This window comes from Oncorhynchus tshawytscha, linkage group LG22, assembly GCF_018296145.1.
Source record: "Oncorhynchus tshawytscha isolate Ot180627B linkage group LG22, Otsh_v2.0, whole genome shotgun sequence".
Classification (NCBI taxonomy): domain Eukaryota; kingdom Metazoa; phylum Chordata; class Actinopteri; order Salmoniformes; family Salmonidae; genus Oncorhynchus; species Oncorhynchus tshawytscha.
The window spans coordinates 24,238,969-24,263,880 of record NC_056450.1 but is presented as its reverse complement, the minus strand read 5'-3'; the positions used below and the strand labels follow the sequence as shown (position 1 = coordinate 24,263,880).

The 24,912-nt window shown below is 43.0% G+C and overlaps 2 protein-coding genes and 1 non-coding gene across 7 annotated transcripts; 1 reads left to right on the top strand and 2 right to left on the bottom strand.

Annotated features, from left to right (window-relative positions):
• Window positions 1–135: 135 nt before the first annotated feature.
• On the bottom strand, window positions 136–11,552 carry LOC112222144 (methyl-CpG-binding domain protein 5). Of its 4 annotated transcripts, XM_024384783.2 has the most exons (15): window positions 11,365–11,552; window positions 10,284–10,490; window positions 9,838–9,946; window positions 9,347–9,486; window positions 9,058–9,160; window positions 8,806–8,974; window positions 5,818–6,893; window positions 4,752–5,733; window positions 3,496–4,403; window positions 3,265–3,382; window positions 2,882–3,027; window positions 1,918–2,598; window positions 1,653–1,705; window positions 1,413–1,479; window positions 136–1,299 (listed from the first exon to the last, which is right to left on the bottom strand). In XM_024384783.2, exons 3-15 carry the CDS (start codon window positions 9,874–9,876, stop codon window positions 1,228–1,230), a joined length of 4,554 nt encoding a protein of 1,517 aa, XP_024240551.1. In that variant the 5' UTR covers window positions 9,877–9,946; window positions 10,284–10,490; window positions 11,365–11,552; the 3' UTR covers window positions 136–1,227. The 4 variants fall into 4 exon arrangements, with proteins under 4 accessions (XP_024240551.1, XP_024240549.1, XP_024240550.1 ...); XM_024384781.2 differs by having other exon boundaries at window positions 4,752–6,893; XM_024384782.2 differs by lacking the exon at window positions 9,838–9,946 and having other exon boundaries at window positions 4,752–6,893.
• LOC112222143 (SH3 and cysteine-rich domain-containing protein 3) lies at window positions 9,937–24,189 on the top strand. 2 transcript variants are annotated; one of them, XM_042303966.1, is made up of 15 exons: window positions 9,937–10,028; window positions 11,532–11,696; window positions 12,137–12,498; window positions 12,985–13,046; window positions 13,301–13,379; window positions 15,489–15,642; window positions 15,753–15,850; window positions 15,977–16,037; window positions 16,117–16,214; window positions 16,342–16,405; window positions 18,077–18,129; window positions 18,253–18,347; window positions 18,474–18,525; window positions 21,003–21,140; window positions 23,148–24,189. In XM_042303966.1, exons 4-15 carry the CDS (start codon window positions 13,030–13,032, stop codon window positions 23,244–23,246), a joined length of 1,008 nt encoding a protein of 335 aa, XP_042159900.1. In that variant the 5' UTR covers window positions 9,937–10,028; window positions 11,532–11,696; window positions 12,137–12,498; window positions 12,985–13,029; the 3' UTR covers window positions 23,247–24,189. The 2 variants fall into 2 exon arrangements, with proteins under 2 accessions (XP_042159900.1, XP_024240548.1); XM_024384780.2 differs by lacking the exon at window positions 9,937–10,028 and having other exon boundaries at window positions 11,577–11,696; window positions 23,148–23,269; window positions 23,391–24,189.
• Window positions 24,190–24,576: 387 nt separating this feature from the next.
• LOC112222454 lies at window positions 24,577–24,689 on the bottom strand. Its single transcript, XR_002949151.1, has one exon. It is a non-coding gene; the product is annotated as a U5 spliceosomal RNA (small nuclear RNA).
• Between the last annotated feature and the right edge of the window lie 223 nt (window positions 24,690–24,912).

Below are 24,912 nucleotides of genomic sequence, written 5' to 3'. Positions count from 1 at the left end.
GTATTGATCAAAAGCGGAGTTTGGGCTCGTGGTCCTTTCTACTGATGCAACACGTATAATTTTGCAAATAAGAGGGTGGTTACTTGCTAGACAATTCAGTAGATTTAAGCTGCCAACATCAAACAAGGAGGCACATTTTCTGTAAATAGTTTAATATTAAATAAAAAAAAGACTCCCATATAAAAAGAAAGCTACAGTCAACAATTTAATATTCTTTTAACATAAGTATTGAAAGCAAGGGTAGAATGAGAAAATACTTAATTACAATTCCCCGAAAATTCACAATTCATTGTCTCTAACAATATAAAATAAAACACATTAACTGTACATATTTACAAATCTCCATGTGTAGAAATTGCATAATCTGCTTCTTTTCATTTAAATAAGATATGCCAGCATTACTGGGCTGTAATAGTGTATAGCACAGCGATCCGAAGGACAATGAGAGAAAGTACAACTACATCCCACCCAAAAATACATAGAGTTAAAAACCCACACATAGCTCACACTTTTTCATCAGCCATTCCCCTGTGAAAGGACCTAATTGAAATGTGCATCGTTTACTAAACACACCACAGAGAACATACAAAGGGGTGTATCACAAACCATGACCACTTTATAGAGCAGGTTCTATAAGAAAGCTTATCTTGAATGTGGGTTGTTGGAAGTGTCGAGTCTTGCCAATTTCACATCTATCTTTATGAATTTGAAAATGTGACTTCAGATTATTTAGGCAGTACACTTAGCTGGCTAACTCATCTGCTTGGTGATACACAACCCCCCCCCCCCCCCCCCAGGTAATCTGATTCTAGATCTGTGGTCAGGGGCAACTTCTACCTTGAGCATCTTGAACACCCAAATGTGCACAATCCACACGCACACAGACATCATACAATCTCAAACAGAGCGCAAATGTAGGTCATTCAAGTAGATACTCTTATCCTGACTCACAGTAAACACACTGAGAAACAGTGCAGTTTTTTGTAGACATAATTCTAACACATAACGGATCTCAATCAATCACAATGTCAAGCAACCACAGACTTAAGAGAGGACCTAAGTGAAAGCATCCACATAACTATTTTTCATTTTTTCATCTAGATCACTCCCATTCAAAAGGTAAGAGGTTGGCATGACAATATATTAGTGCAGTGTAAAAACAGAGTGGGGGAGCTTGGACAATATAAAGCAGTGATAGGGGCGGGGTTTGGGGTGAAACTGCTCCCGTCACTGTCTCTGGGACCTGGCTCCCCGCCGCCTCCTGCCCCGGACCGACCTCTCAGGCTTCAGCAGCACCACCTACAACACAGACACACATCATCATTAGCAGTCTGGACAGCAGACACTAAGGGACAAACTGATATAATTAGGTCCAATGAAGTTAAGGGTTGTGGGGTGGTCTAGTGTTTTACCCTGGGTTTAGGTTCCTCTAGGGCTGGAGAATCCAGTTCTCTGAAGTCCTCTAGCACATTCTGTAGCCTGATTTGGTTTTTTTAAACACACAATAATATCAGTATATTTACACTGGTATTACATTTCCTTGTTCTTTGGAAAAGTGGCAGTGTTATAAGTGCCATCGAGAAGATGGGCAGAATAGTAAATCGGTGCTCATCGTTATCAAATATTCAAGTACAGAATCAAAATGAGCTCACGTTTGTTTCCTTTTCCTGCCTCTTCTGGCTCCCCCCATTTGTGCAGTTTGGTTCTGAAAGGGAGGAGGGACACTGTAATCAATAAGGCACAAATTACATCAATCTTTCACTGCTTGTAATGCAATATTGTGTCTAAATGGCATTTTTAGCCATACAGTGGTAAAACAAAATGACCTCCGTTGGGCTTGGAGGATGGATTTAGGGATCCTTTATGACTGTGTTTAAATCAGGACAATAAACTAAAGGAAACAGCAGCCAGACTCACCCTGCCCTGCTCCGTGTGCTGTAGACCCCCAGTCTCCTCCTTGGGGCAGCTGCTCCCGTCTCTGGGACTCTGGTACCCTCCTGCCTGGGGTCTGTCCCCCTGCCGATCTGACACAGCCTGGCTGTACGAGTCTGTCTTGGCTTCCTCCAGGTAGATGGGAAGCAGAGGAGGGTTAGTGTGACACTCTGGGAATTCCAACTTGTTCTGCGGGGGCGTGTTGGAGCCATCGTTGCTGGGTTTAGGGGTGCCCTGAGCCGGGGAGTGGGCTGCCTCCATATTGAGCCGAGACAGGTCCGGGTTCCTCAGGGTGCAGGCCTGCCGAGGGCTTAGGGAGAGGGGGGCACTGACCTGAGGGAGGAGAGCGGAGGGGGAACGGCGCTCCCCAGGGTAGGAGGGCGGTAAGGCACCGAAGGCATCTGCCCCAGACTGAACTGCTTCCTGCTCTTTAGCACTGACCTGGAGGAAGGAGGTGTAGATAGTGTCCATGAAGGAAGCGTAGGGGTCCAGGATGCTCACCACGGAGCCCTCTCCACGCTGGGACACGGGGGCCAGGGCGGGACAGGGGCTGGGCGCAGTCTCTGGGGTAAGCCGATTGGCTGGAATATCCTCTTGAAGGGTGGAGCTGTCTGTTTCCTGTAAGGAGATTGGCTTTTCTCCCTCTGAGGGTGGTGCCATGTTGAGCTGAAGAAGGAAGATACAGATATTTCAAAAATCACAGGACAAGGCTTGTGTCAGGAGTGGAAAACAATGGCCTGTGTGGTCCAGTGGTTATAGCCGTTGATCCTGGCACACATGTATGCCAGAGTCGGCATTGTGTTCGAATCCGTCACACTGGCATTTTACTCCCCCTCCTTCCCTTGGCCTTTCAAACACTTTACTACCATCTCTTCAATAAATCAAAAAATTGTACAAAAGGAGTGGGACTGCGCCACTCCTAAAAAAATAAGTGGAACACAACAAGTACCTGGATGTTGTTGAGGAGGTTGATGGCCCCATCAGGGCCCTGGAGCAGAGGCATGCCCAAGGCAGAGGCCTGTACGGGGGGCAGGAAGAGAGGGCCTGCACCTAGCCCCAGAAGACTGTGGAGGCTGGTCAGAGCAGACAGGTCTCCTACAAATACACATGGTTCATCATTAAAACAGTTTGTGAATGGGATAAGGTGACATTCTAAGCAATATGTGGGTAATGTACAAGATATAGTTTTGTTGTAGCTGTTCCAAGTTTGTAAATAATTCACTATTCATAAAGTGAAATGTAATAGAAAAGACTAACTATGATTCCGCATTTGTAATTGACAACAAAACCTTGATATTTATAGCAGTGTAAATGAATGTTGCTGTGACTAACCTAGAACCCCTGGGTTGAGGAGAGTAGGCAGTAACTGGTGGAGGACAGGGTTGTCCTTTCCCTGGACAGACAGGGGGATTAGAGTTTCCATCCCCCCATCATGGCCTGAAGCTGAGACCTGGATGGAGACAGGATCAAAACATCAAACTGACATCTCTAATAGAGATAGTGTTAACTATTTGACAAGGGAAAACTACAGGGTAGAGGAACAGGCTAAGGGAGAGAACCTACCTGAGGTGGGGGTTGCTGTGTTAGGGGGAGATGAGGGGCAGGCGGGAGGCCAGTAGAGCCCAGGGCAGCAGTTAGCAGATCAGGGCTGAGGGAAAGGAAGGCCGGGGGAGGCAGGGGGGTGGAGAGCAGGAGCGACTGCAGGGCCTGGAGGTGCCCATCAGCTGGGGGAAGCAGGCCCTGGAGGGCCTCAAGGAGCCCAGGGCCGGGAAGGGATGACGGGTCCAGGAGTCCAGACCCTTTATCCAGAGACAAACCGTCCAACAGGGCTGGGATGTGCTGCCGGAAGGGGAGGTCCAGGCTCAGCTGGCCAAGCCCAGACAGGGGCAACATGGCAGTCTGCTGCTGGCCTAGTAGCAGGGAGGCCATGAGGAGAGCCTGGAGGCCCAGTTTCTCCCCCATCCCCAGATCACACTCCTGGCCTGGGGTAGGGGCAGCAGAAGGGGGTAGCAGTGGGTTCAACAGACCCAGGAGATTCAGAGGCAGCTCTCCCTGACCTCCCATTAGACAGGGGAATAAGCTAAATGGAAAGTTGTGGTTCAGATGGGCAGTCTGGTGTTGTTTCTGCTGTTGCTCATGCTGTAACAGTAGTTGTTGTTCTGATTGTTGTAGTAGTTGTTGATCGGGCAGTTGATGGTGTTGCTGAGGTGTGTTGGAGATGGGGAGGTGACCCTGCTGACCGCCAATCCACAGGCCCAGGGGCAGAGAGCCCAGGATGGTGGGGTCCAGGAGGGAGGGCAGGCCGGCCGTGGCAGATAGAAGCTGGAGAAGCTGCTCCTGACTCATGAAGGGGAAGGCTTCAGCCAGGGGTAAGGAGCAAGTGGAGTCCCCCAGGGCCTGGGGGCTGCAGCCTCCCGGGGGTTTGGTCACTGTGGAGCCCTGATGATCAACACTCTGAGGCTCTTGCACCCCTAGAGAGGATTGGAGAGAACCAAGATTAACGGCATGAGGAAGGTTCTTTTTCAAAACAGACAGTACTCAACAAATCTTAACATGTCTAATGAAAAATGTATGTATTTTCCTAGGCCTCAGGTAGCCTAGCGGTTAGAGCATTGGGCCAGTAACTGAAAGGTCGCTGGTTTGAATACCTGAGACAACAATGTAAAAAATCTGTTGATGTGCCCTTGAGCAAAGTACTTAACCCTCATTTTCTCCAGTAGAGCCGTACTACTATGGCTGACCCTGTAAAACAACACATTTCACTGCACCTATGCGGTCGGTGTAAGTGACAATACAACATTTTAAAGGTTCATCCTCACCTGTAGTGTTGTTGCCGGTGGTTCTGTCCAGGCCCCCCTCCCCAAGAGGTGTGGTGGAAGAGGCTGCCAGCAGTGCCAGCATGTGGTTACTGAGATCCAGGGGTCTGGGGGAGGTGGTGCTGCTATAGCTGGTGACGCTGCTGCTATGGTTGGAGGTGGAGGTGCTGTTGAGACCAGGGCCTAGTGTTGACATGCTCTCCATCTCCATTGATTCACTGACTTCAGGAAAGGCCTGGCCAATGGGTGACTGGATGGTGGTGGCATCCATAGGTTGGTTTTGGGCCTGCCACAGCCTATTAGGGGTGTGTGGGGTGGGCGAGGGGCTACTGCAATATTGTGCTGACTGAGCGTTGGACAGGGCCATGGAAGGAGACCGTCTCTGTTTGGGACTAGTCCTCGTATGTGGTCGAGACGGAGACTGTGCATTACCTCGCCTGGACTTTGACTGAGAGGGAGAGAGGGGCTGTGATGGGCCTTGTGTGGTACTGTGATTAGTGGGGGACTGCACGGGGAATGGTCTGATGTTTAAATGGGAGGGCGAGGGAGACTGCCTGGGGCTCTGCCTCATGCCTCCTGTGCAGTGTCCAGAGCCGGGCTGGGCTCCAGTGGCTTGAGCGTTCTGCACACTGAGCAGGTGAAGCAGAGCAGAGAGAGGCTGGGTGGGGGGATCCGGTTGACCTGCCATGATTGTTGTGAAATCCAGGGCGCCGTCAGGCTGCTTCTGGGGCCCTGCGAGTGTGCCAGAGTGCCGGACTGAGAGCCTTAAGGCCTGGAGGTGGTTCTCTAACATGGCGGGGTAGGGCGAGGCTGAGGTAGAGGAGGGTTGAGAGTGCGAGGAGAGGTTGAGCACCTCGCCGGGGGTTCTGGGACCGGTCATCTGGGACTCCTTCAGCATGCTGAGCACTGTGGGCGAACGCCGCTGCCGCTTCCTGTGGGATGTCCGGTCCGTACGGGAGAGGTGAAGGGGACTGGAGGCTAGGGGCTGGGAGAGGGAAAGCAGGGGGGAGGCTGCAGACAGGGGCCTAGCGATTGAGGGAAGGCTGTTGTGTAAAGTGCTGTTTGTTACCTTCAATTGCTTAGACTCCCTCGAGACCTCCAAAGAGAGGGCTGAGTTGAGGATGCTGCGCGAATTGGAGCTCTGGTTGTGAATCATCTGGCTGGCCAGCTGGGCCTTGGCTGCTGCCGAGAGGAGACTGCTGGCAGGAAAAGAAGCTGGGTGGGGTTGCTTCTGGTGGTTCAAGAACTTTCCAAGAGGCAAACCAGAAGGACCAGCACTGATCTCCATGCCTGAGGCAGAAGCAGGTGCCTTTGTGGGCATCCCAACCTTTTCAAGAGCTAGAGAGAGGATATGAGGATTGTTTTGGTTGCTCAGTGAGTTTGGGTGAAGGATGTGATTATTAGTGCTACTGTTGCCAGAGTTCTTAAACTGCTCTAAGATGTCCTCAAGCTTGTATTTTGAGAAATGGAGGATAGGGGACCCCCCTGGTATAGGAGAGTGTGAGGAGGAAGAGGATATCCTTCTGGGGGGGTAGCCACCAAGCACCACCCCTCCCACCCCCTGCTCAGAGTGAGCAGAAGAGGTGGAGGGGTGGCGTGAGCGCTGGCGGGGAGAGGGGCAGTTCATACTCACAGAGGGAGAGGGGGAACATGAGGGGGACAGGGGAGACCCAACGATGATACCATGTTGATGACTCTGCCCTCCCCTCCCCAGTGTTCCAGGGGAGGAGGGAGGGGGAGAGAGGGGCCTCATATGAGGAGATCTGAGGGCTTCTGGAGTCTGTGGTGCCCTCTGACCCTGACTGAGATTCTGAGGCGTTGGTGTGCGTGGGGACCTCTGAGTTGCCCCATAGCTGGAGAATGGAGAGGTGTTGGGGGGGAGATTGAGAGGAGGTGGCAGTCTCCTCAAAATATCAGGCGTGTGATAAGAGTTAGTGCTATTGTGTGAGAGGGGTGAGGAGCCATTGTAAGAATACACAAGTTGGGGAGAATTTTTAGGACTGCCACAAGAGTTGGGGTGGAGGTTATTGTTGGGCCTGGACTGGACTAGATGGTGTTTGGAGGTGTAAGTGCCACGTTCTTTTTCTTCCCTGTCCACTCTCATCCTCTTAGGATCTCTGTTCTCCATAATGCCACTGGTGACCTCTGCAACAACAACAAAAATATACATTAGAGCTTGCACAATAATTGTATAATAGTGTTACCAACAATTATGGGCAATAACCATGAACTCACATTTTCCTTCATAATTCTTAATACATTAGTAGGGGGTGAGATTCAACTTCCTTTTCAAGTAGAAATAGTTTACCCAATAGCAGTTTTTAATCATTTTTACATGAAGTGGGTAAAGTTGGTAGCCTAATCATTTTACGAGAAAAAAGGCATGGTCAGGAGTAGAAGCTTCGTTTCCAAAAGTTAAAAGTGGTCATAACCATTTGTTTTGAGACGGGTGTCACCAAAGCTGTGTTGTGTCATAGGTACGTCGTAGCTCATTTTCAAAGATGCAGTATTATAACACATTACAAGCTCAAAACATTTTTCACAAAAAATAATAACCATACAACAATAACCATGGCAATTAATTGTTACTCAAAATCCCATATTGTCACAGCCCTAACCAACATGATTAATGACATTTCTGAGAGTACTATTTGAAGAGCACAATGTAAAAATGTTTTGGTACCTGACCATCAATAGCCGTTTAATGATCCTGAAAGCACTTCATTTCTGTTACATTAGATCTATTCATTTTTTAGGCGCTGACACAGTGCCTTCATTAAGTACTCACACCCCTTGACATTTTCCACATTCTGTGTTACAGCCCAAATTTAAAATGTATTAAATTATGTTTTTCAAAATGTTTAAATAAGTCAAAAAGTATTCAACCCCTTTGTTATGGCAAGCCTAAATAAGTTCAGGAGTAAACCTTTGCTTAACAAGTCACATAATAAATGCATGAACTCGGGGCAATAGAGAGTTTAACAGGATTTCTGAATAACTGCCTCATCTCTGTACCCCACACATACAATTATATGTACGGTCCCTCAGTCGAGTTGTGAATTTCAAATACAGATTCAACCACAAAGACCCAGGAGGATTTCTAATAACTTCCAAAGGGCACCGATTGGTAAATGGGTAAAAATACAAATAAAGCAGACATTGAATATCCCTTTGAGCATGGTGGTTATTAATTACACTTGGATGCTGTATCAATACACCCAGTCACTACAAAGATACAGGTGTCCTTCCTAACTCACTTGCCGGAGAGGAAGGAAACCGCTCAGGGATTTCACCATGAGGCCAATAGTGACTTTAACGCAGTTAGAGTTTAATGGCAGTGATAGGAGAAAACTGAGGATGGACCAACAACATTGTAGCTGCTCCACAATACTAACCTAATTGACAGAATGAAAAGAAGGGAGCCTGTACAGAATGCAAATATTCCAGAGCATGCATCCTGTTTGCAATAAAAAATAAACGTAAGAGAGCTAAGCATAGGTCAAATCCTAGAGGAAAACCTGGTTCAGTCTGCTTTCCAACAGACACTGGGAGACAAATTCACCTTTCAGCAGGACAATAACCTAAAACACAAGGCCAAGTATACACTGGCGTTGCTTACCAAGACTAAATTAAATGTTCCTAAGTGGCCCAGCTACAGTTTACTTAAAATCAGCTTAAAAATCTACAGCAAGACTTGAAAATGGCTGTCTAGCAAGGATCAACAATCATCTTGACAGAGGTTGAAGAAAAAAAAACGTTTTTTTGTGTGCAAATGTTGTACAATCCAGGTGTGCAAATCTCAGAGACTTACAGAGAAAGTGATTACAGATGCCAAACATGATTCTGTATTGACTCACGGTGTTGAATACTTATCTAATCACGAGTGTTTTATTGTTATTTTTTTATTCAAATGTTAGTATTTTTCTTCCACTTTGACAGAGTATTTTGTGTAGACCGTTGACAAAAAAATGGCAATTAAGTCCATTTGAATACCATTTTGAACAATATTTGGAAAAAGTCAAGGGTTGTGAATACTTTCTGAAGGCACTGTATTTACCTGTGTGACGGGCAACATAGGGCAGTTGTGAAGCCTGCATACTGCGACAGAGCGCTGCCATGGCAACCACTTTCCTCCGATGGTTACAGAGCTTTGTCATGTCCTGCTCTGCCTTCCCCACCGGCTGGCTGTGCTGTTGAATTTTGACCCCTAGGCTAAAGTTAAACACCTGCAGAGACAAAGGAACATACATTCAGCAAACCCCAGTCAAAACCGGTTGTGAGACGATAAGTGAGATGTAGAGGGAGTCACCTTGTGGATGACCAGCGGACACTCGAGGCCACACTTGCATGTGCCATCGGTCAACAGATATGACTTAACCTCTTCCAGTGAGGACAGGACTGCGCCACTTGGACTGTAGGAATGGACAGGGATGCAGGAGATGAGTGATGAAATAAAGGGGAGGGGAAATCCAATATATTTTACAATTCCCTGCTCCAGACCAGCTTTTGGGAAATGAAAACATTATAAATGGCTCATATATGCTTATAACACAAGTATAAAAAGTATTATACCCGCCTGTGTTACTGAACTTGCTTACCTGACATACACCACAAGCCCGTCCTTCGCTCTCCTCTGCCAGCCAATGGGGACTTGTATTGCCACAGTGTGAACTCCATCCTTGTCTCCACTGCCACTCTCACTGCCTCCCATCATTTTGTAAAAACTGCTTTGCAGCACCTTTGGGATAGAAGAAGCAGGAACAAATGTAGAATGAATACATGCTTTGATGAACAACTACTACGACCACTATACTGAGATTCTGACACCAATGTTTTCCCACAAAAAAGACAACCAGAGTTCCAACTCGTAGAAACCAATATAAAGTCTCTAACATAAAGCATGCCTGATGATAGCCCATTCATCAATGCTAACTACCTTTAGCACCTATTGTGGATAGTATCTTCTGGCCAGGGGAGTTTTGTTAAGCTTGTGCTAAACGTTTACACACATCACTTACGGTACGGTTTTGAAAACATATCTTATCTTTCATATCTGTTAGGAAAAAAAGAAGGTTAAATTACTACACACCTTTATAGGGTTGGGGTTCCCACACGGCCATATTTCCATGTTACAGCGTCTGTTTACGGAAAACAGAGTCGACCAATTGTGCTAATTAGCTATCTGCGTCTCCGAACACCTGTGTAAACGGAAGACGGACGCCACAAACTTGTCACTGAAAAATACTGCTGGCTGCAACTGTGTTAAAACCAGTTAAAACAGTAAGTATATATTTTGCATTTGTGAAATTATTTTGATGTGATATGAAAGTAGAGGGCATTATGTTTCTAGAATCGTACCGCAACTGAGAATCCATTCACATTGAGATGGAGTATTTAGCTGTTTTGGATGCCAGTGGCATTTCGCCTCTAAAAAGAACATGTAAGGTCCTTGGACTTGGAGTAACGTTAGGCTCTTTTTGCCTGTTATTGGGCTAGCCTGATGAGTGAGGAAGGATATCATGTTCTCAAGCCTACCTTGTCATCTTTGAAATGCCAAATATATTATTGGCTATGGTATCCACCGTGTGAAGGCCATTGTGTCAGGGGAGAAGCACACACACACTGCCAACCACCCCCCAACACCTTGCAGAACTCTCCAAGAACTAACGTTAAGTCTTCTGGCCCTGCTTCAGAGGTCAACTCCTCCAAAACTCTGCAGCTGACACTAAGGCCACAGTTTGACTGCAAAGAAGATTGAGATAGACCTGACGTTAGATAGCCCTAAAAAAAATAATACGTGAAAATGATGAACAAAAAGAATCTCTCGATTCTGAAACACAGCCACATAGCATTCGAGGAAGGGGATGCATATATTAGGATAGGCCTAGTAGTGGTATTTCAATTGAGTGACGTATTATCAAATAGCTACCTAGATAGTTAGCGAGCTAAATGAGACTGGTGGTGTGTGCAGCTGGATATTGAAATTGAAAGGGAAAACAGCATTTGTAACTTGATAATAGTTATCTAGCCCACATGCACACTATACTTTATAATATAGCCATTACAGAAACGGCACATAAAGTTAAATCACAGTCACAGCAATGGTTGTCCTACATAGCTAGCTAGGCTACCTTTATCCAACTAACGTTAGTTAGCTAATGTTGCAGTCTAAAGTGTCGTAACAGCTTGACAGACACACCTTGCAAAATAGTAACATTTCAAAAATGGGAACTTGGGAGAATTTTGTTTATATATTGTCATGCATGCTAGCTAGCTCTTAGCAATTGTGCGAAATGTATTCTACCATTCTGTTCTCAAACAAGGTCGCGAAGTTTTTGGAGTCTTCTCCAGTAAGCTCGCGGGAGAACCCCGGACAGAGTTAGCTAGCTGGCTTACTAACGCTAAATTGTTTTGGATGTTAACATTATCTAGACAGACAAAGTGGTGATCGACCCTCCAGTGCAAATGATTTGCGCCATCAATCAACTATCAGTCTGTCTAGCTGCATCTGCCCGTCTCGTTAAAAACAAAGGACAATAATGCTTCATTTTACTGCGCCTATGATCTCGGGGCTAGGCTAACGTTAGATGGCTAGCTAGCGTTGACAGAAATTTACTTGATTCTGGAGTGTCCCAAGACCCAAGGATGTCTGATCGTGTCGCCAAATTATTCAGTCGTTATCTCCAGACACTGTTCGATCAAGCTGGTGTATGTTTAGCAGAAATGGAGCTCATCCGATGCACCTTTTAATCTCTATTTCACAGTTATTATTTTTTCTTGCAGATTCCGTGCAAAAAAAATAATGGAGTTTTCTATGGAGCATGCGCACTGGGGCGGCGAGGGACTATTGTACCCACAATGCAACCGGACCTTTGTAGTGGTAGCCGACGCGACCCCCCAAATGAAGAATAAACTGGCCATGGTTCTCTGTTCTTCAACTGGGCTAGGGTAAAATAGTATTTTGTAGAATGTCATGTTTTCTTCCATGGATTAGCTACCTCTACTACCTTCAGTCTTTCACAATACAGTACTGTACTTAATATATTATGTAGATCCTCTCCTTATATATAAACTACAAGTTTTTCTTTATGTTTATGTTCTTTAAATGTTCTTTAACCTGGCAGTACAATAAAGATAAACATAGCCTATTTCCATTCCTTTGTCAGTATTTTCCATAGAAATATAATTGTTGTCATAATGATGTTGACAACAATGAGAGCAACTAAAACAATACTGATTATGCCTGCAGTTTGTACAGTAAGTCAACAGTTGGCTGTGTGTGTCTTGGCCTGTCCTCTCAGGCTGTGACAGGGGTCTGCGGGGTCATGGCTAGAAGGGATCCAGCTTGTGTCAAATTAACATCAAAAGTAATTTTCCCCCCATTTTAGTGAGACAAAGCTGGATCCCATCTAGCCATGACTGATCTACAGGGCCAAGGAATGGGTGTGAGTATCGGATTTCCCCTCGTCACCGGTACCCAGCTGTCTCACTCACTCAAACTGATGCCTGCCTTTACAGTCCCTCACTCACTCACCCCTCTGCTCTAACCACTAACCATTGGATCGCTTTTTGGAATTTACCTGCATAAACCTGAAAAGGGACATATCAAGAGTTGGAATGGTTCGGAGGCCTCCGGTGTGACAAGTTGCTCATCACACATGAAAGCAAACTGGTGAAGAAAGCCTTTACCATACATCCACATACCAGATTTCATTTCTTCATTGACTGGACTAGCAACCAGTAGGAACAAGTATGTCTAAACTGTAACTATATTGCATGCCCCTTTTTTTGTGTATGTGTGTGATCTGTTCAGCTTAGTCCTTTTCTAAATAGATATCATATATTTTATCATTTAGATATATAGCAAATTCTTTAAGTTTCATTATTAAGAGGGGACTGAAATGTCAAATTCTCACTACGACTGATTCTGGTTTTATATCATTGTAATTTTTCAGAATCTCTCAGCTCATGCCCAGTCTGGCAAGGCACCCAAATTTAGCCATGATGAGATTGAGTTACCCTGCCCCAAAATAGTAGAGTGGACGAGTGTATTTTGGAGTGTGTGTGTGTGTGTGTGTGTGTGTGTGTGTAGGCTTGTGTGAGTAAATCATCTCCCCCTCCCCCCTTTACTACATGCGAGAGGAGAGGACATGATTGGGTCACGTGTCTCATTAAAATGGTCCCATTCAAATTGAGAGCCAGTGTTTCTGTTCCCCTAAACTGTATTCTGTCTTAGGTGGGTAGCACTGCAGGACGAGAGTGAGAGCTCACACACTACACCATGGCCCAATATGACCAGTGAGTCTGCTCTCCTGTTGCTGAACTGAATACATAGGATATTCCTTTTTAATAGATTTACCTGGTTCTAAACAAAACATCGAGGGAAAGATTTAAGTATTAGATTATTCATTGCAATAGACATGTAAAACTTGGTAAAAATGTAAAGCTCAGCCACCGTAACAATACTACTGCAATATCCACCCTTAAATATATGTCAGATATCCTTGTTTGTTGATGTTGCTTAATGGTCTCTGTTCGTTTCTCTGAGTTAGACTTGAAGATAAACATTCTGTGGATATCCATGATAACCCCACAGCCCCTGACAATATTGTGAAAGAAGAAGACAATACTGTGAGTAGCATGACAATCTGCCACTGTTGGTAACACCATCCCTCAAACAGTTTAAAATAGCAGCCAACTAGGATGGTCAGAATACAGTAACCTCAGTTTAATATGTGAGGCTCTCTGCTCCCCTATTTATATTCTGCAGTAAGGTGACACTGTGGGCTAAATCCACAGAGCCTTTTTCATTTGCCACTTACTCTCCAGAAGTAAAATAATGGTTTCAATGGAAATGTTTCTACAGTGGAGTCGGGAAAGTATTCAGACCCCTTTACTTTCCCCACATTTTATTACATTACAGCCTTATTCTAAAATTGATTTTAAAAAATGGTTTTCCCCTCATCAAGCTACGCACAATACCCCATAATGACAAAGCAAAAACTACTCTTTAGAAATGTTTGGAAAATGTATCAAAAATTAAACACTGAAAGCATCTTTGGCAGCGATTACAGCCTCAAGTTTTCTTAGGTATGACGCTACAAGCTTGGCACATCTGTATTTGGGCTGTCATGAGCCTTTTACTGAGGAGTGGCCACTCTACCATAAATGCCGGATTGGTGGAGTGCTGCAGATGGTTGCACTTCTGTAAGGTTCTCCCACTTCTACAGAGGAACTCTGGGGCTCTGTCAGAGTGATCGGGTTCTTGATCACCTCCCTTCTCCCCTGATTGCCCAGTTTGGCCGTGCGGCTGACTCTAGGAAGAGTCTTAGTGGTTTCAAACTTCTCCCATTTAAGAATGATGGAGGCCACTGTGTTATTGACAGTGGTGTAAAGTACTTAAGTAAAAATACTTTAAGGTACTACTTAAGTAGATTTTTTGGTGTGTCTGTACTTTAACACATTCCTAAAGAAAATAATGTACTTTTTACTCCATACATTTTCCCTGACACCCAAAAGTACTCGTTACATTTTGAATGCTTAGCAGGACAGGAAAATGGTCCAATTCACACACTTATCAAGAGAACATCCCTGGTCATCCCTACTGCCTCTGATCTGATGGACTCACTAAACACAGATGCATGACGGACTCACTAAACACATGATGTCTGAGTGTTGCAGTGTGCCCCTGGCTATCCATACATGTTGAAAACAAGAAAATTGTGCCGTCTGGTTTGCATAATATAAGGAATGTGAAAGGATGTATACATTTACTTTTGATACTTAAGTACATTTAAAACCAAATTCTTTTAGACTTTTACTCAAGTAGTATTTTACTGGGTGATTTTCACTTTGACTTGAGTAATATTCTATTAAGGTATCTTTACTTTTCCTTAGGTATGACAATTGGGTACTTTTAATGCTGCAGACATTTTTTGGTACCCTTCCCCAGATCTGTGCCTCGACACAATCCTGTCTCGGAGCTCGACGGACAATTACTTTGACCTCCTGGCTTGGTTTTTGCTCTGACATGCACTGTCAACTGTGGGACCTTATATAGACAGGTGTGCACCCTTCCAAATCAAGTCCAATCAATTGAATTTATCACAGGTGGACTCAAGTCTTAGAAACATCTCAAGGATGATCAATGGGAACAGTATGCACCTGAGCTCAATTTTGAGTCTCATATCAAAGGATCTGAATACTTATGTAAATAAGGTAGTTCTGTTTATCTTTAGTATATTTGTTAACATTTCTAAAAACCTGTTTTCTCTGTCATTATTGGGTATTGTGTGTAAATTGATGAGGAAAAACTAATATAATACATTTTAGAATAAGGTTGTAACATAACAAAATGAGGAAAAAGGAAAGGGGTCTGAATAGTTTCCGAATGCACTGTATGATATAAATAACAATCATGATAGGAAATCATTGTTTTGATGAGACTGATTTTTTGGATTTCAATAAAAATGTTCTACTGTTGCTGAATCAAATCAAATGACATATTAAGCAGATGTTATTGCGGGTGTAGTGAAATGCTTGTGTTCCTAGCTCCAGCAGTGCAGTAATATTGAACAATGTTTAGACCATACACAGATTTAAAAGTAAAACAATGCAAGGAAAAAATATATAACATATATATATACCAATCCAATATATACCAATCCAATCAGCGGTCACTAGGCAGGGGAAAGGAAGGAAATCTGTAAAAGTCTTGAGACATAGGCACCCTCTCTGCAGGTATACTTTATTTATGAGGAGGAGGTGGAAGTGGAGGAGAAGGAGCCCGAGCCTGAGCCCGTTGTTATATTGGTGAATGACAAACCACACAAGTTCAAGGACCACTACTGCAAGACGCCCAAGTTCTGTGACGTCTGTGCTCGTATGATAGTCCGTAAGTTATAACATTGGCCACAGTGGCTCTTGTATTTATTAATAGTATCTGTAAAGCTGAAGCTTAATAATACTGACTAGCTTCTTATAGTTGACTTTTCAACCTTTCAGTCAACAACAAGTTTGCTCTACGGTGCAAAAACTGCAAGACCAACATCCATCACTCATGCCAGTCCTATGTCGAGTATCAGAAGTGCTTTGGCAAAATTGTAAGACATTTTCAATTCATAATTTAGATGTTCTGACATTATAATGACTATGATCAAGTTGCCATTGCATGCAGTTGCCAAAAACAACAATTATTCTACATATTCATTTTGCTGTCTCTCCTATAGCCCCCAGGTTTCAGACGGGCCTACAGCTCCCCTCTATACAGTAGTGACCAGACAGATGCAGGTAAGACACTAACCATCTCAACAAGTGTTCAACTTATTTTTTTACTATGTGCTCTCTCTGCTGCTTCCCTCCTGTCTAGCCCACTCCAACCGTAACGACCCTGTGTTTGACACCCTGCGGGTTGGGGTCGTCATGGCAAACAAGGAGCGCAAGAAGGGGTCTGAGGACAAGAAGAATGTGAGTGTGGACCTCGTGTCCATATTAGCCAAAAAATAAATTAATGACAATAAGTGGTGTAATTTACTGACAACCATTTGCATAGGGATCATAAATGGCATGTTAACCATCTTTTTTTCCCTCCAAGATGATGATGATGATGATGGAGGAAGAGGAATCCCAACAACCCAAAGAAGATGAGCAGGCAGAAGGTATTGAAAAAGGATGAGCATGTCCATATTGAGGCATGTGACAATTCAAGGTGATGCCATCTATGGTTCCACTGCATCAACTATACAAAAATACACTTTATTTATTTAAAACAATGTATTTTATTTAAACATATTGTGCCATATGAAATGATATTGAAGCTCATCAAAGTGAATGATAAATAAACCGAAGCATAAGGGGTGGTTGGTTGTCAAGCAGTTGCTAAACAATATACAGTACCGGTCAAAAGTTTAGACACACCTACCCATTCCAGGGTTTTTCTTTATTTTTTACTATTTTCTACATTGTAGAATAATAGTGAAGACATCACAACTATGAAATAACACATATGGAATCAGGTAGTAACCCAAAAAAATGTAAACAAATCTAAACATATTTTAGATTTAAGATTCTTTAAAGTAGCCACCCGTTGCCTTGATGACAGCTTTGTACACACTTGGCATTCTCTTTACCAGCTTCATGAGGTAGTCACCTGGAATGCATTTCAAATAACAGGTGTGCCTTGTTAATTTGTGGAATTTCCTTCCTTCTCAATGCGTTTTGGCCAATCAGTTGTGTAACAGACACAGATGTGTAACAGACACATCTTAACATCAACTGTTCAGAGGAGATTGCGTGAATCAGGCCTTCATGGTTGAATTGCTGCAAAGAAACCACGACTAAAGGACACCAATAATAAGAAAAGATTCGCTTGGGCCAAGAAACACGAGCAATGGACATTAGACCAGTGGAAATTTGTCCTTTGGTCTGATGAGTCCAAATTTTAGATTTGTGGTTCCAACCACCGTGTCTTTGTGAGATGCAGAGATGGTGAACGGATGATCTCTGCATGTGTGGTTCCCACCGTGAAGCATGGAGGAGGATGTGTGATGTGTGGGGGTGCTTTGCTGGTGACACTGTCAGTGATTTATTAAGATTGTAAGGCACACTGAACCAGCATGGCTACCATAGCATTCTGTAGCGATACACCATCCCATCTGGTTTGCACTTAGTGGGACTATCATTTGTTTTTCAACAGGACAATGACCCAACACACCACCAAGCTGTGTAAGGGCTATTTGACCAAGGAGAGTGATGGAGTGTTGCATCAGATGACCTGGCCTCCACAATCACCCGACCTCAACCCAATTGAGGGGGTTTGGGAGGAGTTGGACCGCAGATTGAAGGTAGCAGCCTACAAGTGCCCAGCATATGTGGGAACTCCTTCAAGACTGATGGAAAAGCATTCCAGGTGAAGCTGGTTGAGAGAATGACAAGAGTGTAGAAAGCTATCATCAAGGCAAAGGGTGGCTACTTTGAAGAATCTAAAATATTTAAAATTTTAAATGGTTTAACACTTTTTTGGTTACTACATTATTCCATGTGTTATTTCATAGTTGTGATGTCTTCACTATTATTCTACAATGTAGAAAATAGTACAAATAAAGAAAAACCCTGGAATGAGTAGGTGTGTCCAAAGTTTTGACTGGTACTGTATGTATGTCAACCTTTTCCCAGACTAACCAGAATGACATCCAGTACAGAACAAAAAATGTATCTTACGCTGAATGTCAAGGAGCAACGTAAAATTCATGTAATACTGACTATAAAGTTGTGGAGTTGACCATTGTTGTATTGAAACTCTACAAAGACCCTGTGTGATGTCCTTATAGGAAAGCCAGAGGGGGATAAGAAAGGAGACAAGGCTGACAAAGCAGATGACAAGGTAAGGGACTGTAAATGCCTGACATCATGTATACACTAACCATGTAAATATCAATAATAACACCCTGTCTGGTACATCAATACAATTAGTAGTTAAATAAACATTGGTGTATGTTTGCTACAGAAAAAGAAGGAGATGGGAAACATGGGAAATCAGTCACATTACTACCTGGCTCTGTATCGCTTCAAGGCTATTGAGAAAGACGACCTTGACTTCCAGTGGGTTTACCAATACATTTCCTTATATTGTATGAATTAGGTTTTATGTCAAACATTTCAGTCTTGTGGTAATATGAAACATTTGATACAATTTGATAAAAATGTATAAACCTTTGTGTCTTTCAGTCCTGGTGATCGAATCACTATAATTGATGATGCAAATGAGGAATGGTGGAGGGTAAGTGTTCCTGAAAAATGTTCATACAAGCTGACAATGATCAAAACTAGCAATGACTCTGCTAGTAGTCTCTATGGGGCTGCCACAGGGTTCAATTCTCGGGCAGACTCTTTTCTCTGTATTTATCAATGATGTCACTCTTGCTGCTGCTGGTGATTCTCTGATCCACCTCTACGCAGACGACACCATTCTGTATACATCTGGCCCTTCTTTGGACACTGTGTTAATTAACCTCAAAACGAGCTTCAATGCCATACAACACTCCTTCTGTGGCCTCCAACTGCTCTTAAATGCTAATAAAACTAAGTGCATGCTCTTCAACCGATTGGTGCCCTCACCTGCCCGCCCATCCAGCATCACTACTCTGGATGGTTCTGACTTAGGTATTTGTAGTTGTCCACATATTCTAGGTGTCTGGTTAGACTGTAAACTCTCCTTCCACACTCACATCAAACATCTCCAATCCAAAATTAAATCTAGAATCGGCTTTCTATTTCGCAAAAAAGCCTCCTTCCCTCATGCTGCCAAACATACCCTCGTAAAACTGACTGACTTCCTTGACTTCGGCGATGTCATTTACAAAACACTCATCAAACTGGATGTAGTCTATCACAGTGCCATCCGTTTTGTCACCAAAGCCCCATATACTACCCACCACTGCGACCTGTATGCTCTCGTTGGCAGGCCCTCACTACATATTCGTTGCCAAACCCACTGGCTCCAGGTCATCTATAAGTCTTTGCTAGGTAAAGCCCCGCCTTATCTCAGCTCACTGGTCACCATAGCAACACCCACCCGAACACACGCTCCAGCAGGTATATTTCACTGGTCATCCCCAAAGCCAACATTTACTTTGGCCACCTTTCCTTCCAGTTCTCTGCTGACAATGATTAGAACAAATTGCAAAAATCACTGAAGCTGGAGTCTTAATTCTCCCTCTCTAACTTTAAGCATCAGCTGTCAGAGCAGCTTACCGATCACTGTACCTGTACACAGACAATCTGAAAATAGCACACCGAACTACCTCATCCCCATATTGCTATTTATCCTCTGAATCTGAAATAGGTAAGCAGCTTGGTTTGAAGAAATCAACTGTGGGAGCAATTATTAGGAAATGGAAGACATACAAGACCACTGATAATCTCCCTCGATCTGGGGCTCCACACAAGATCTCACCCCGTGGGGTCAAAATGATCACAACAACGGTGAGCAAAAAATCCAAGAACCACACGGGGGGACCTAGTGAATGACCTTCAGAGAGCTGGGACCAAAGTAACAAAGCCTACCATCAGTAACACACTACGCCGCCAGGGACTCAAATCCTGCTGTGCCAGACGTGTCCCCCTGCTTAAGCCAGTACATGTCCAGGTCCGTCTGAAGTTTGCTAGAGAACATTTGGATGATCCAGAAGAAGATTGGGAGAATGTCATATGGTCAGATGAAACCAAAATATAACTTTTTGGTAAAAACTCAATTCGTCGTGTTTGGAGGACAAAGAATGCTGAGTTGCATCCAAAGAACACTATACCTACTGTGAAGCATGGGGGTGGAAACATCATGCTTTGGGGCTGATCCGTGTAAAGGAAAGAATGAATGGGGCCATGTATCGTGAGATTTTGAGTGAAAACCTCCTTCCATCAGCAAGGGCATTGAAGATGAAACGTGGCTGGGTCTTTCAGCATGACAATGATCCCAAACACACCGCCCGGGCAACGAAGGAGTGGCTTCGTAAGAAGCATTTCAAGGTCCTGGAGTGGCCTAGCCAGTCTCCAGATCTCAACCCCATAGAAAATCTTTGGAGGGAGTTGAAAGTCTGTGTTGCCCAGCAACAGCCCCAAAACATCACTGCTCTAGAGGAGATCTGCATGGAGGAATGGGCCAAAATACTAGCAACAGTGTGTGAAAACCTTGTGAAGACTTACAGAAAATGTTTGACCTCTGTCATTGCCAACAAAGGGTATATAACAAAGTATTGAGAAACTTTTGTTATTGACCAAATACGTATTTTCCACCATAATTTGCAAATAAATTCATTAAAAATCCTACAATGTGATTTTCTGGATTTCTTTTCCCTCATTTTGTCTGTCATAGTTGAAGTGTACCTATGATGAAAATTACAGGCCTCTCTCATCTTTTTAAGTGGGAGAACTTGCACAATTGGTGGCTGATTAAATACTTTTTTGCCCCACTGTATTTATTGCCTTACCTCCCTACTTTTCTACATTTGCACACACTATACATAGATTTTTCTATTGTGTTATTGACTCTGTTTATGTGTAACTCTGTGTTGTTGCTTTTGTCGCACTGCTTTGCTTTATCTTGGCCAGATCACAGTTGTAAATGAGAACTTGTTCTCAACTGGCCTACCTGGTTAAATAAAGGTGAAATATTAAAAAAAAAAAAAAAATACTGCCTCATGAGATCTAGTTTCTATTTTATTGTCACCATGGTAAATAAGGGCAATTTTTTATTCTCAGGGGAAGATTGGGGAGAAGACAGGTTACCTCCCCACCAATTACATCATTAGAATAAAAACAGGAGAGAGGGTGTTCAAGGTGACGCGCTCCGTCGTGGGAAACAGAGAGATGGGTCAGATAACACTGAAAAAAGACCAGGTAAGAAACGGATGTCTCTGTATCAGACCTGAGTCAAATACTATCGCATACAGCAGTTGAAAGTAGTGTAACTGAGGTGTGCTTTATTTAGCTACTGCTGGTCACACTGAATCAAGCCCAGCTCAAGTATTTGACCCAGGTCAGCTGTCTGTCTATGAAAATAATGTTTCTTAGTTTTTCTTTGCACAGGAAACTGATGTCAACTGATTAATGATCATGAGCAGTATGGATGAATGTGTGCATGTGGACAGTGACTGTAATGACTGTTGCTACTGTGCGTGTGTGTCTGGTCGTGTGTGGTGGAAAAAGTATGCAATTGTCATACTTGAGTAAAAGTAAAGATACCTTAATAGAAGATGACTCAAGTAAAAGTGAAAGTAACCCAGTAAAATACTATTTGAATAAAAGTATTTGGTTTTAAATATGCGTAAGTATCAAAAGTAAACATAAAGTAAAATTATTTATAATTCCTTATATTAAGCAAACAAGACTGCACCATTTTCTTGTCATTTGTATTTACGGATAGCAAGGGGCACACTCCAACACTCAGACATAATTTACAAACAAAGAATGTGTGTTTAGTGAGTCCAGCAGATCAGAGGCAGTAGGGATGACCAGGCATGTTCTCTTGATAAGTACGTGAATTATACCATTTTCCTGTCACGCAAAAGCATTCTAAAGTACGTTTGGGTGTCAGGGAAAATGTAAGGAATAAAAAGTACATTATTTTCTTTAGGAATGTAGTGATGTAGAATAATAGCAAAGACATCAAAACTATGAAATAACACTCATGGAATCATGTAGTAACCAAAAAAAGTGTTAAACATATCAAAATATATTTTTTATTTTAGATTCTTCAAAGTAGCCACCATCTGCCTTGATTGCTTTGCACACTCTTGGCATTCTCTCAACCAGCTTTATAAGGAATGCTTTTCCAACAGTCTTGAAGGAGTTCCCACATATGCTGAGCACTTGTTGGCTGCTTTTCCTTCACTCATCCCAAACCATCTCATTTGGGTTGAGTCGGGTGATTGTGGAGGCCAGGTCATCTGATGCAACACTCCATCACTCTCCTTGGTCAAATAGCCCATTCACAGCCTGGAGGTGTGTTTTGGGTCATTGTCCTGTTGAAAAACAAATGATAGTCCCATTAAGTGCAAACCAGATGGCATGGTGTATTCGCTGGAGAATTCTGTGATAGCCATGCTGGTTCAGTGTGCCCTGAATTCTAAATAAATCACTGACAGTGTCACCAGCAAAGCATCCCCACACCATCACACCTCCTCTTCCATGCTTCACGGTGGGCACCACACATGCAGAGATCATCTGTTCACCTACTCTGCGTCTCACAAAGACACGGCGGTTGGAACCACAAATCTCAAATTCGGACTCATCAGACCAAAGGACAGATTTCCACTGGTCTAATGTCCATTCCTCATGTTTCTTGGCCCAAGCACGTCTCTTATTTTTATTAGTGTCCTTTAGTAGTGGTTTCTTTGCAACAATTTTACCATGAAGGCCTGATTCACACAGGTTCCTCTGAACAGTTGATGTTGAGATGTGTCTGTTACTTGAACTCTGTGAAGCATTTATTTGGGCTGCAATCTGAGGTGCATTTAACTCTAATGAACTTATCCTCTGCAGCAGAGGTAACTTTGGGTAGTCCTCATCTCATCATAGTGCTTATGTTTTTGACTGCACTTGAAGAAACCTTGTTGCCAGATAATTCATGTCTTAAAGGGACAGTCATTTCTCTTTGGTCTTTTTGGTCTTTTACCAAATCTTCTGTATACTACCCCTACCTTGTCAGAACACAACTGATTAGCTCAAATGCAAAAAATAAAGAAAAACCCTTGAATGAGTGGGTGTGTCCAAACCTTTGGCTGGTACTTGAAATAGTAAAATAAAGTAAAATATAGAAACCCCAAAAATTTTAGTAGTACTTTAAAGTATTTTTTACTTAAGTACTTTGCCATAACACTGTCCTCCATTATCTTTGTGTTGCAGATCGTGGTGAAGAAGGGAGAGGAGGTGAATGGCTACTTGAAGGTCAGCACAGGCCGCAAGCTGGGCTTCTTTCCCACTGACCTGCTCCAGGAGATCTGAGCCTGACCAGATCACAACCACAGGTCTAGAGTCACACCGTCACCAGGACCATAACCACATAACACCAAACCCAAGACCTAAACACATGATCACAACATTTTCTAACACAACATTTACACTAACACTTGTATTTTCCACTTTTAGGGGCCTATAGAGCTGATCTGGTGAATGTGTAAGCTGTTTGAGCTCTGTAAATTGTGTTGAGTGTAACTTAATACTGCAGCCTACCCACCCTAGTGAACTGGATCAGCTATCCATGCTATCCGATCTGGACAGAGACGTGTGACGTAAGGACCAGGAGTGTGTGGTGGACACCTAAAAAGTGAACATGTTTGTGCCATTTTAATGTGATCAAAACCGGACAACCTGAAACTACATCTTCAGAAACTTGAAGCAAAAAAAGTTTCTAAACCCAATGGCTGTAACTACTGACTGTATCTATTAAGTAACTAGGATTTTTACATTGTTTTTGTTATGCAAACCTAATTGTCTTGGAGGCTAATGTATTGCTTACTCTTATTGTAGTAGTTCCTTTATATATAGTCAGCTGAAATTCCAGTGCTTCATTTTCCCCTTGATGCAAATGTTCAAGAGGGCTTGTTAAAGTGCATGTTGTAATTTTATTTTAGCTTGGGCCGATCTTTTATCATCTTTAACATAACAGTGTGCTGTGTATTCGTTGTATTTTTAGAGCAATAGACAATGTAAGCCTGGCTGACAGAGACCCACAAACTTTTGCCAGACAAATTAAGTTGAATTCATTGATACAATATTGTAACATTATGCAACAGTCATTTGTTATGAATTTACTATTTATGTACTAACAGCGGAGTGCAGGCTTTTCCCATTTATTGTCTTACTTGATATGCATCCTCTGTGACACCACCATAGTGGTGAAATCAATTCACAATTCGAAATAAAGTCCTCTATTTTTGAATCAGTATTTTGCATTCACTGATTTTTTTTGTCTACCATGATTCATGACTTGTGTCCAACCTAAAGAGGGAATCAGTTCAGCTTGTCTACAAAATAGTCAATACAGATACTACTTGTGTCATGTATTGATCCTGTGATGGGGACAATGCAGCCTTCATTATCCTGTGTGAATGCTAGCAGTGTCACATGGAATTATTGTAAATAGTGTCTTACATTTATTCAAAATATAATATTTTAATATATAGATATCTAATACTATTATATATTCACACGCAAGCATGGCTCTAATGGTGACAATTTGAATAGACGGACATACAACAGAACATCGTATGGTTAGAACACATATGTATATATACCTCAACAAACGACCAATCGTTTATTCACAAGAGTGAATGTGCAACCATACGGCCGGACATCAAAAAATGTGTTGATACTCAATGTTCCTTTCCACGGAAATCGTTAGTAAAAGGCGAAAAATGTAAGGGATCTGAAAAGAAACTAGAGTGTACTACAAAACAAAGGAAACGGCTCCCTCACACTTCAATTTATTATAAAACCCGGTAATGGTTTACATACCAATATCACTTTAATACAATTATTATATTTATATATTTAATAGCCTAAATGTATGCGCGAAAGGCATGCTGGGAATTATTACACCCGCTTCCTAATTTTCGAATATTTATAGTACAGTGCCCATACTCAACGACTTTTATTCAATCGAAATATG

Coding starts and splice junctions, on each gene's coding strand:
- LOC112222144 (XM_024384781.2), bottom strand. CDS start 9,876: ATGGAAATATGGCCGTGTGGGAACCCCAACCCTATAAAG. Junction 9,487..9,837: donor GGAACCCCAACCCTATAAAG/GTGTGTAGTAAT, acceptor TCTATCCCAAAG/GTGCTGCAAAGCAGTTTTTA. Junction 1,300..1,412: donor TAGAGGAACCTAAACCCAGG/GTAAAACACTAG, acceptor TCTGTGTTGTAG/GTGGTGCTGCTGAAGCCTGA.
- LOC112222143 (XM_042303966.1), top strand. Junction 16,406..18,076: donor AGAAGATGAGCAGGCAGAAG/GTATTGAAAAAG, acceptor ATGTCCTTATAG/GAAAGCCAGAGGGGGATAAG. Junction 18,130..18,252: donor CTGACAAAGCAGATGACAAG/GTAAGGGACTGT, acceptor TGTTTGCTACAG/AAAAAGAAGGAGATGGGAAA.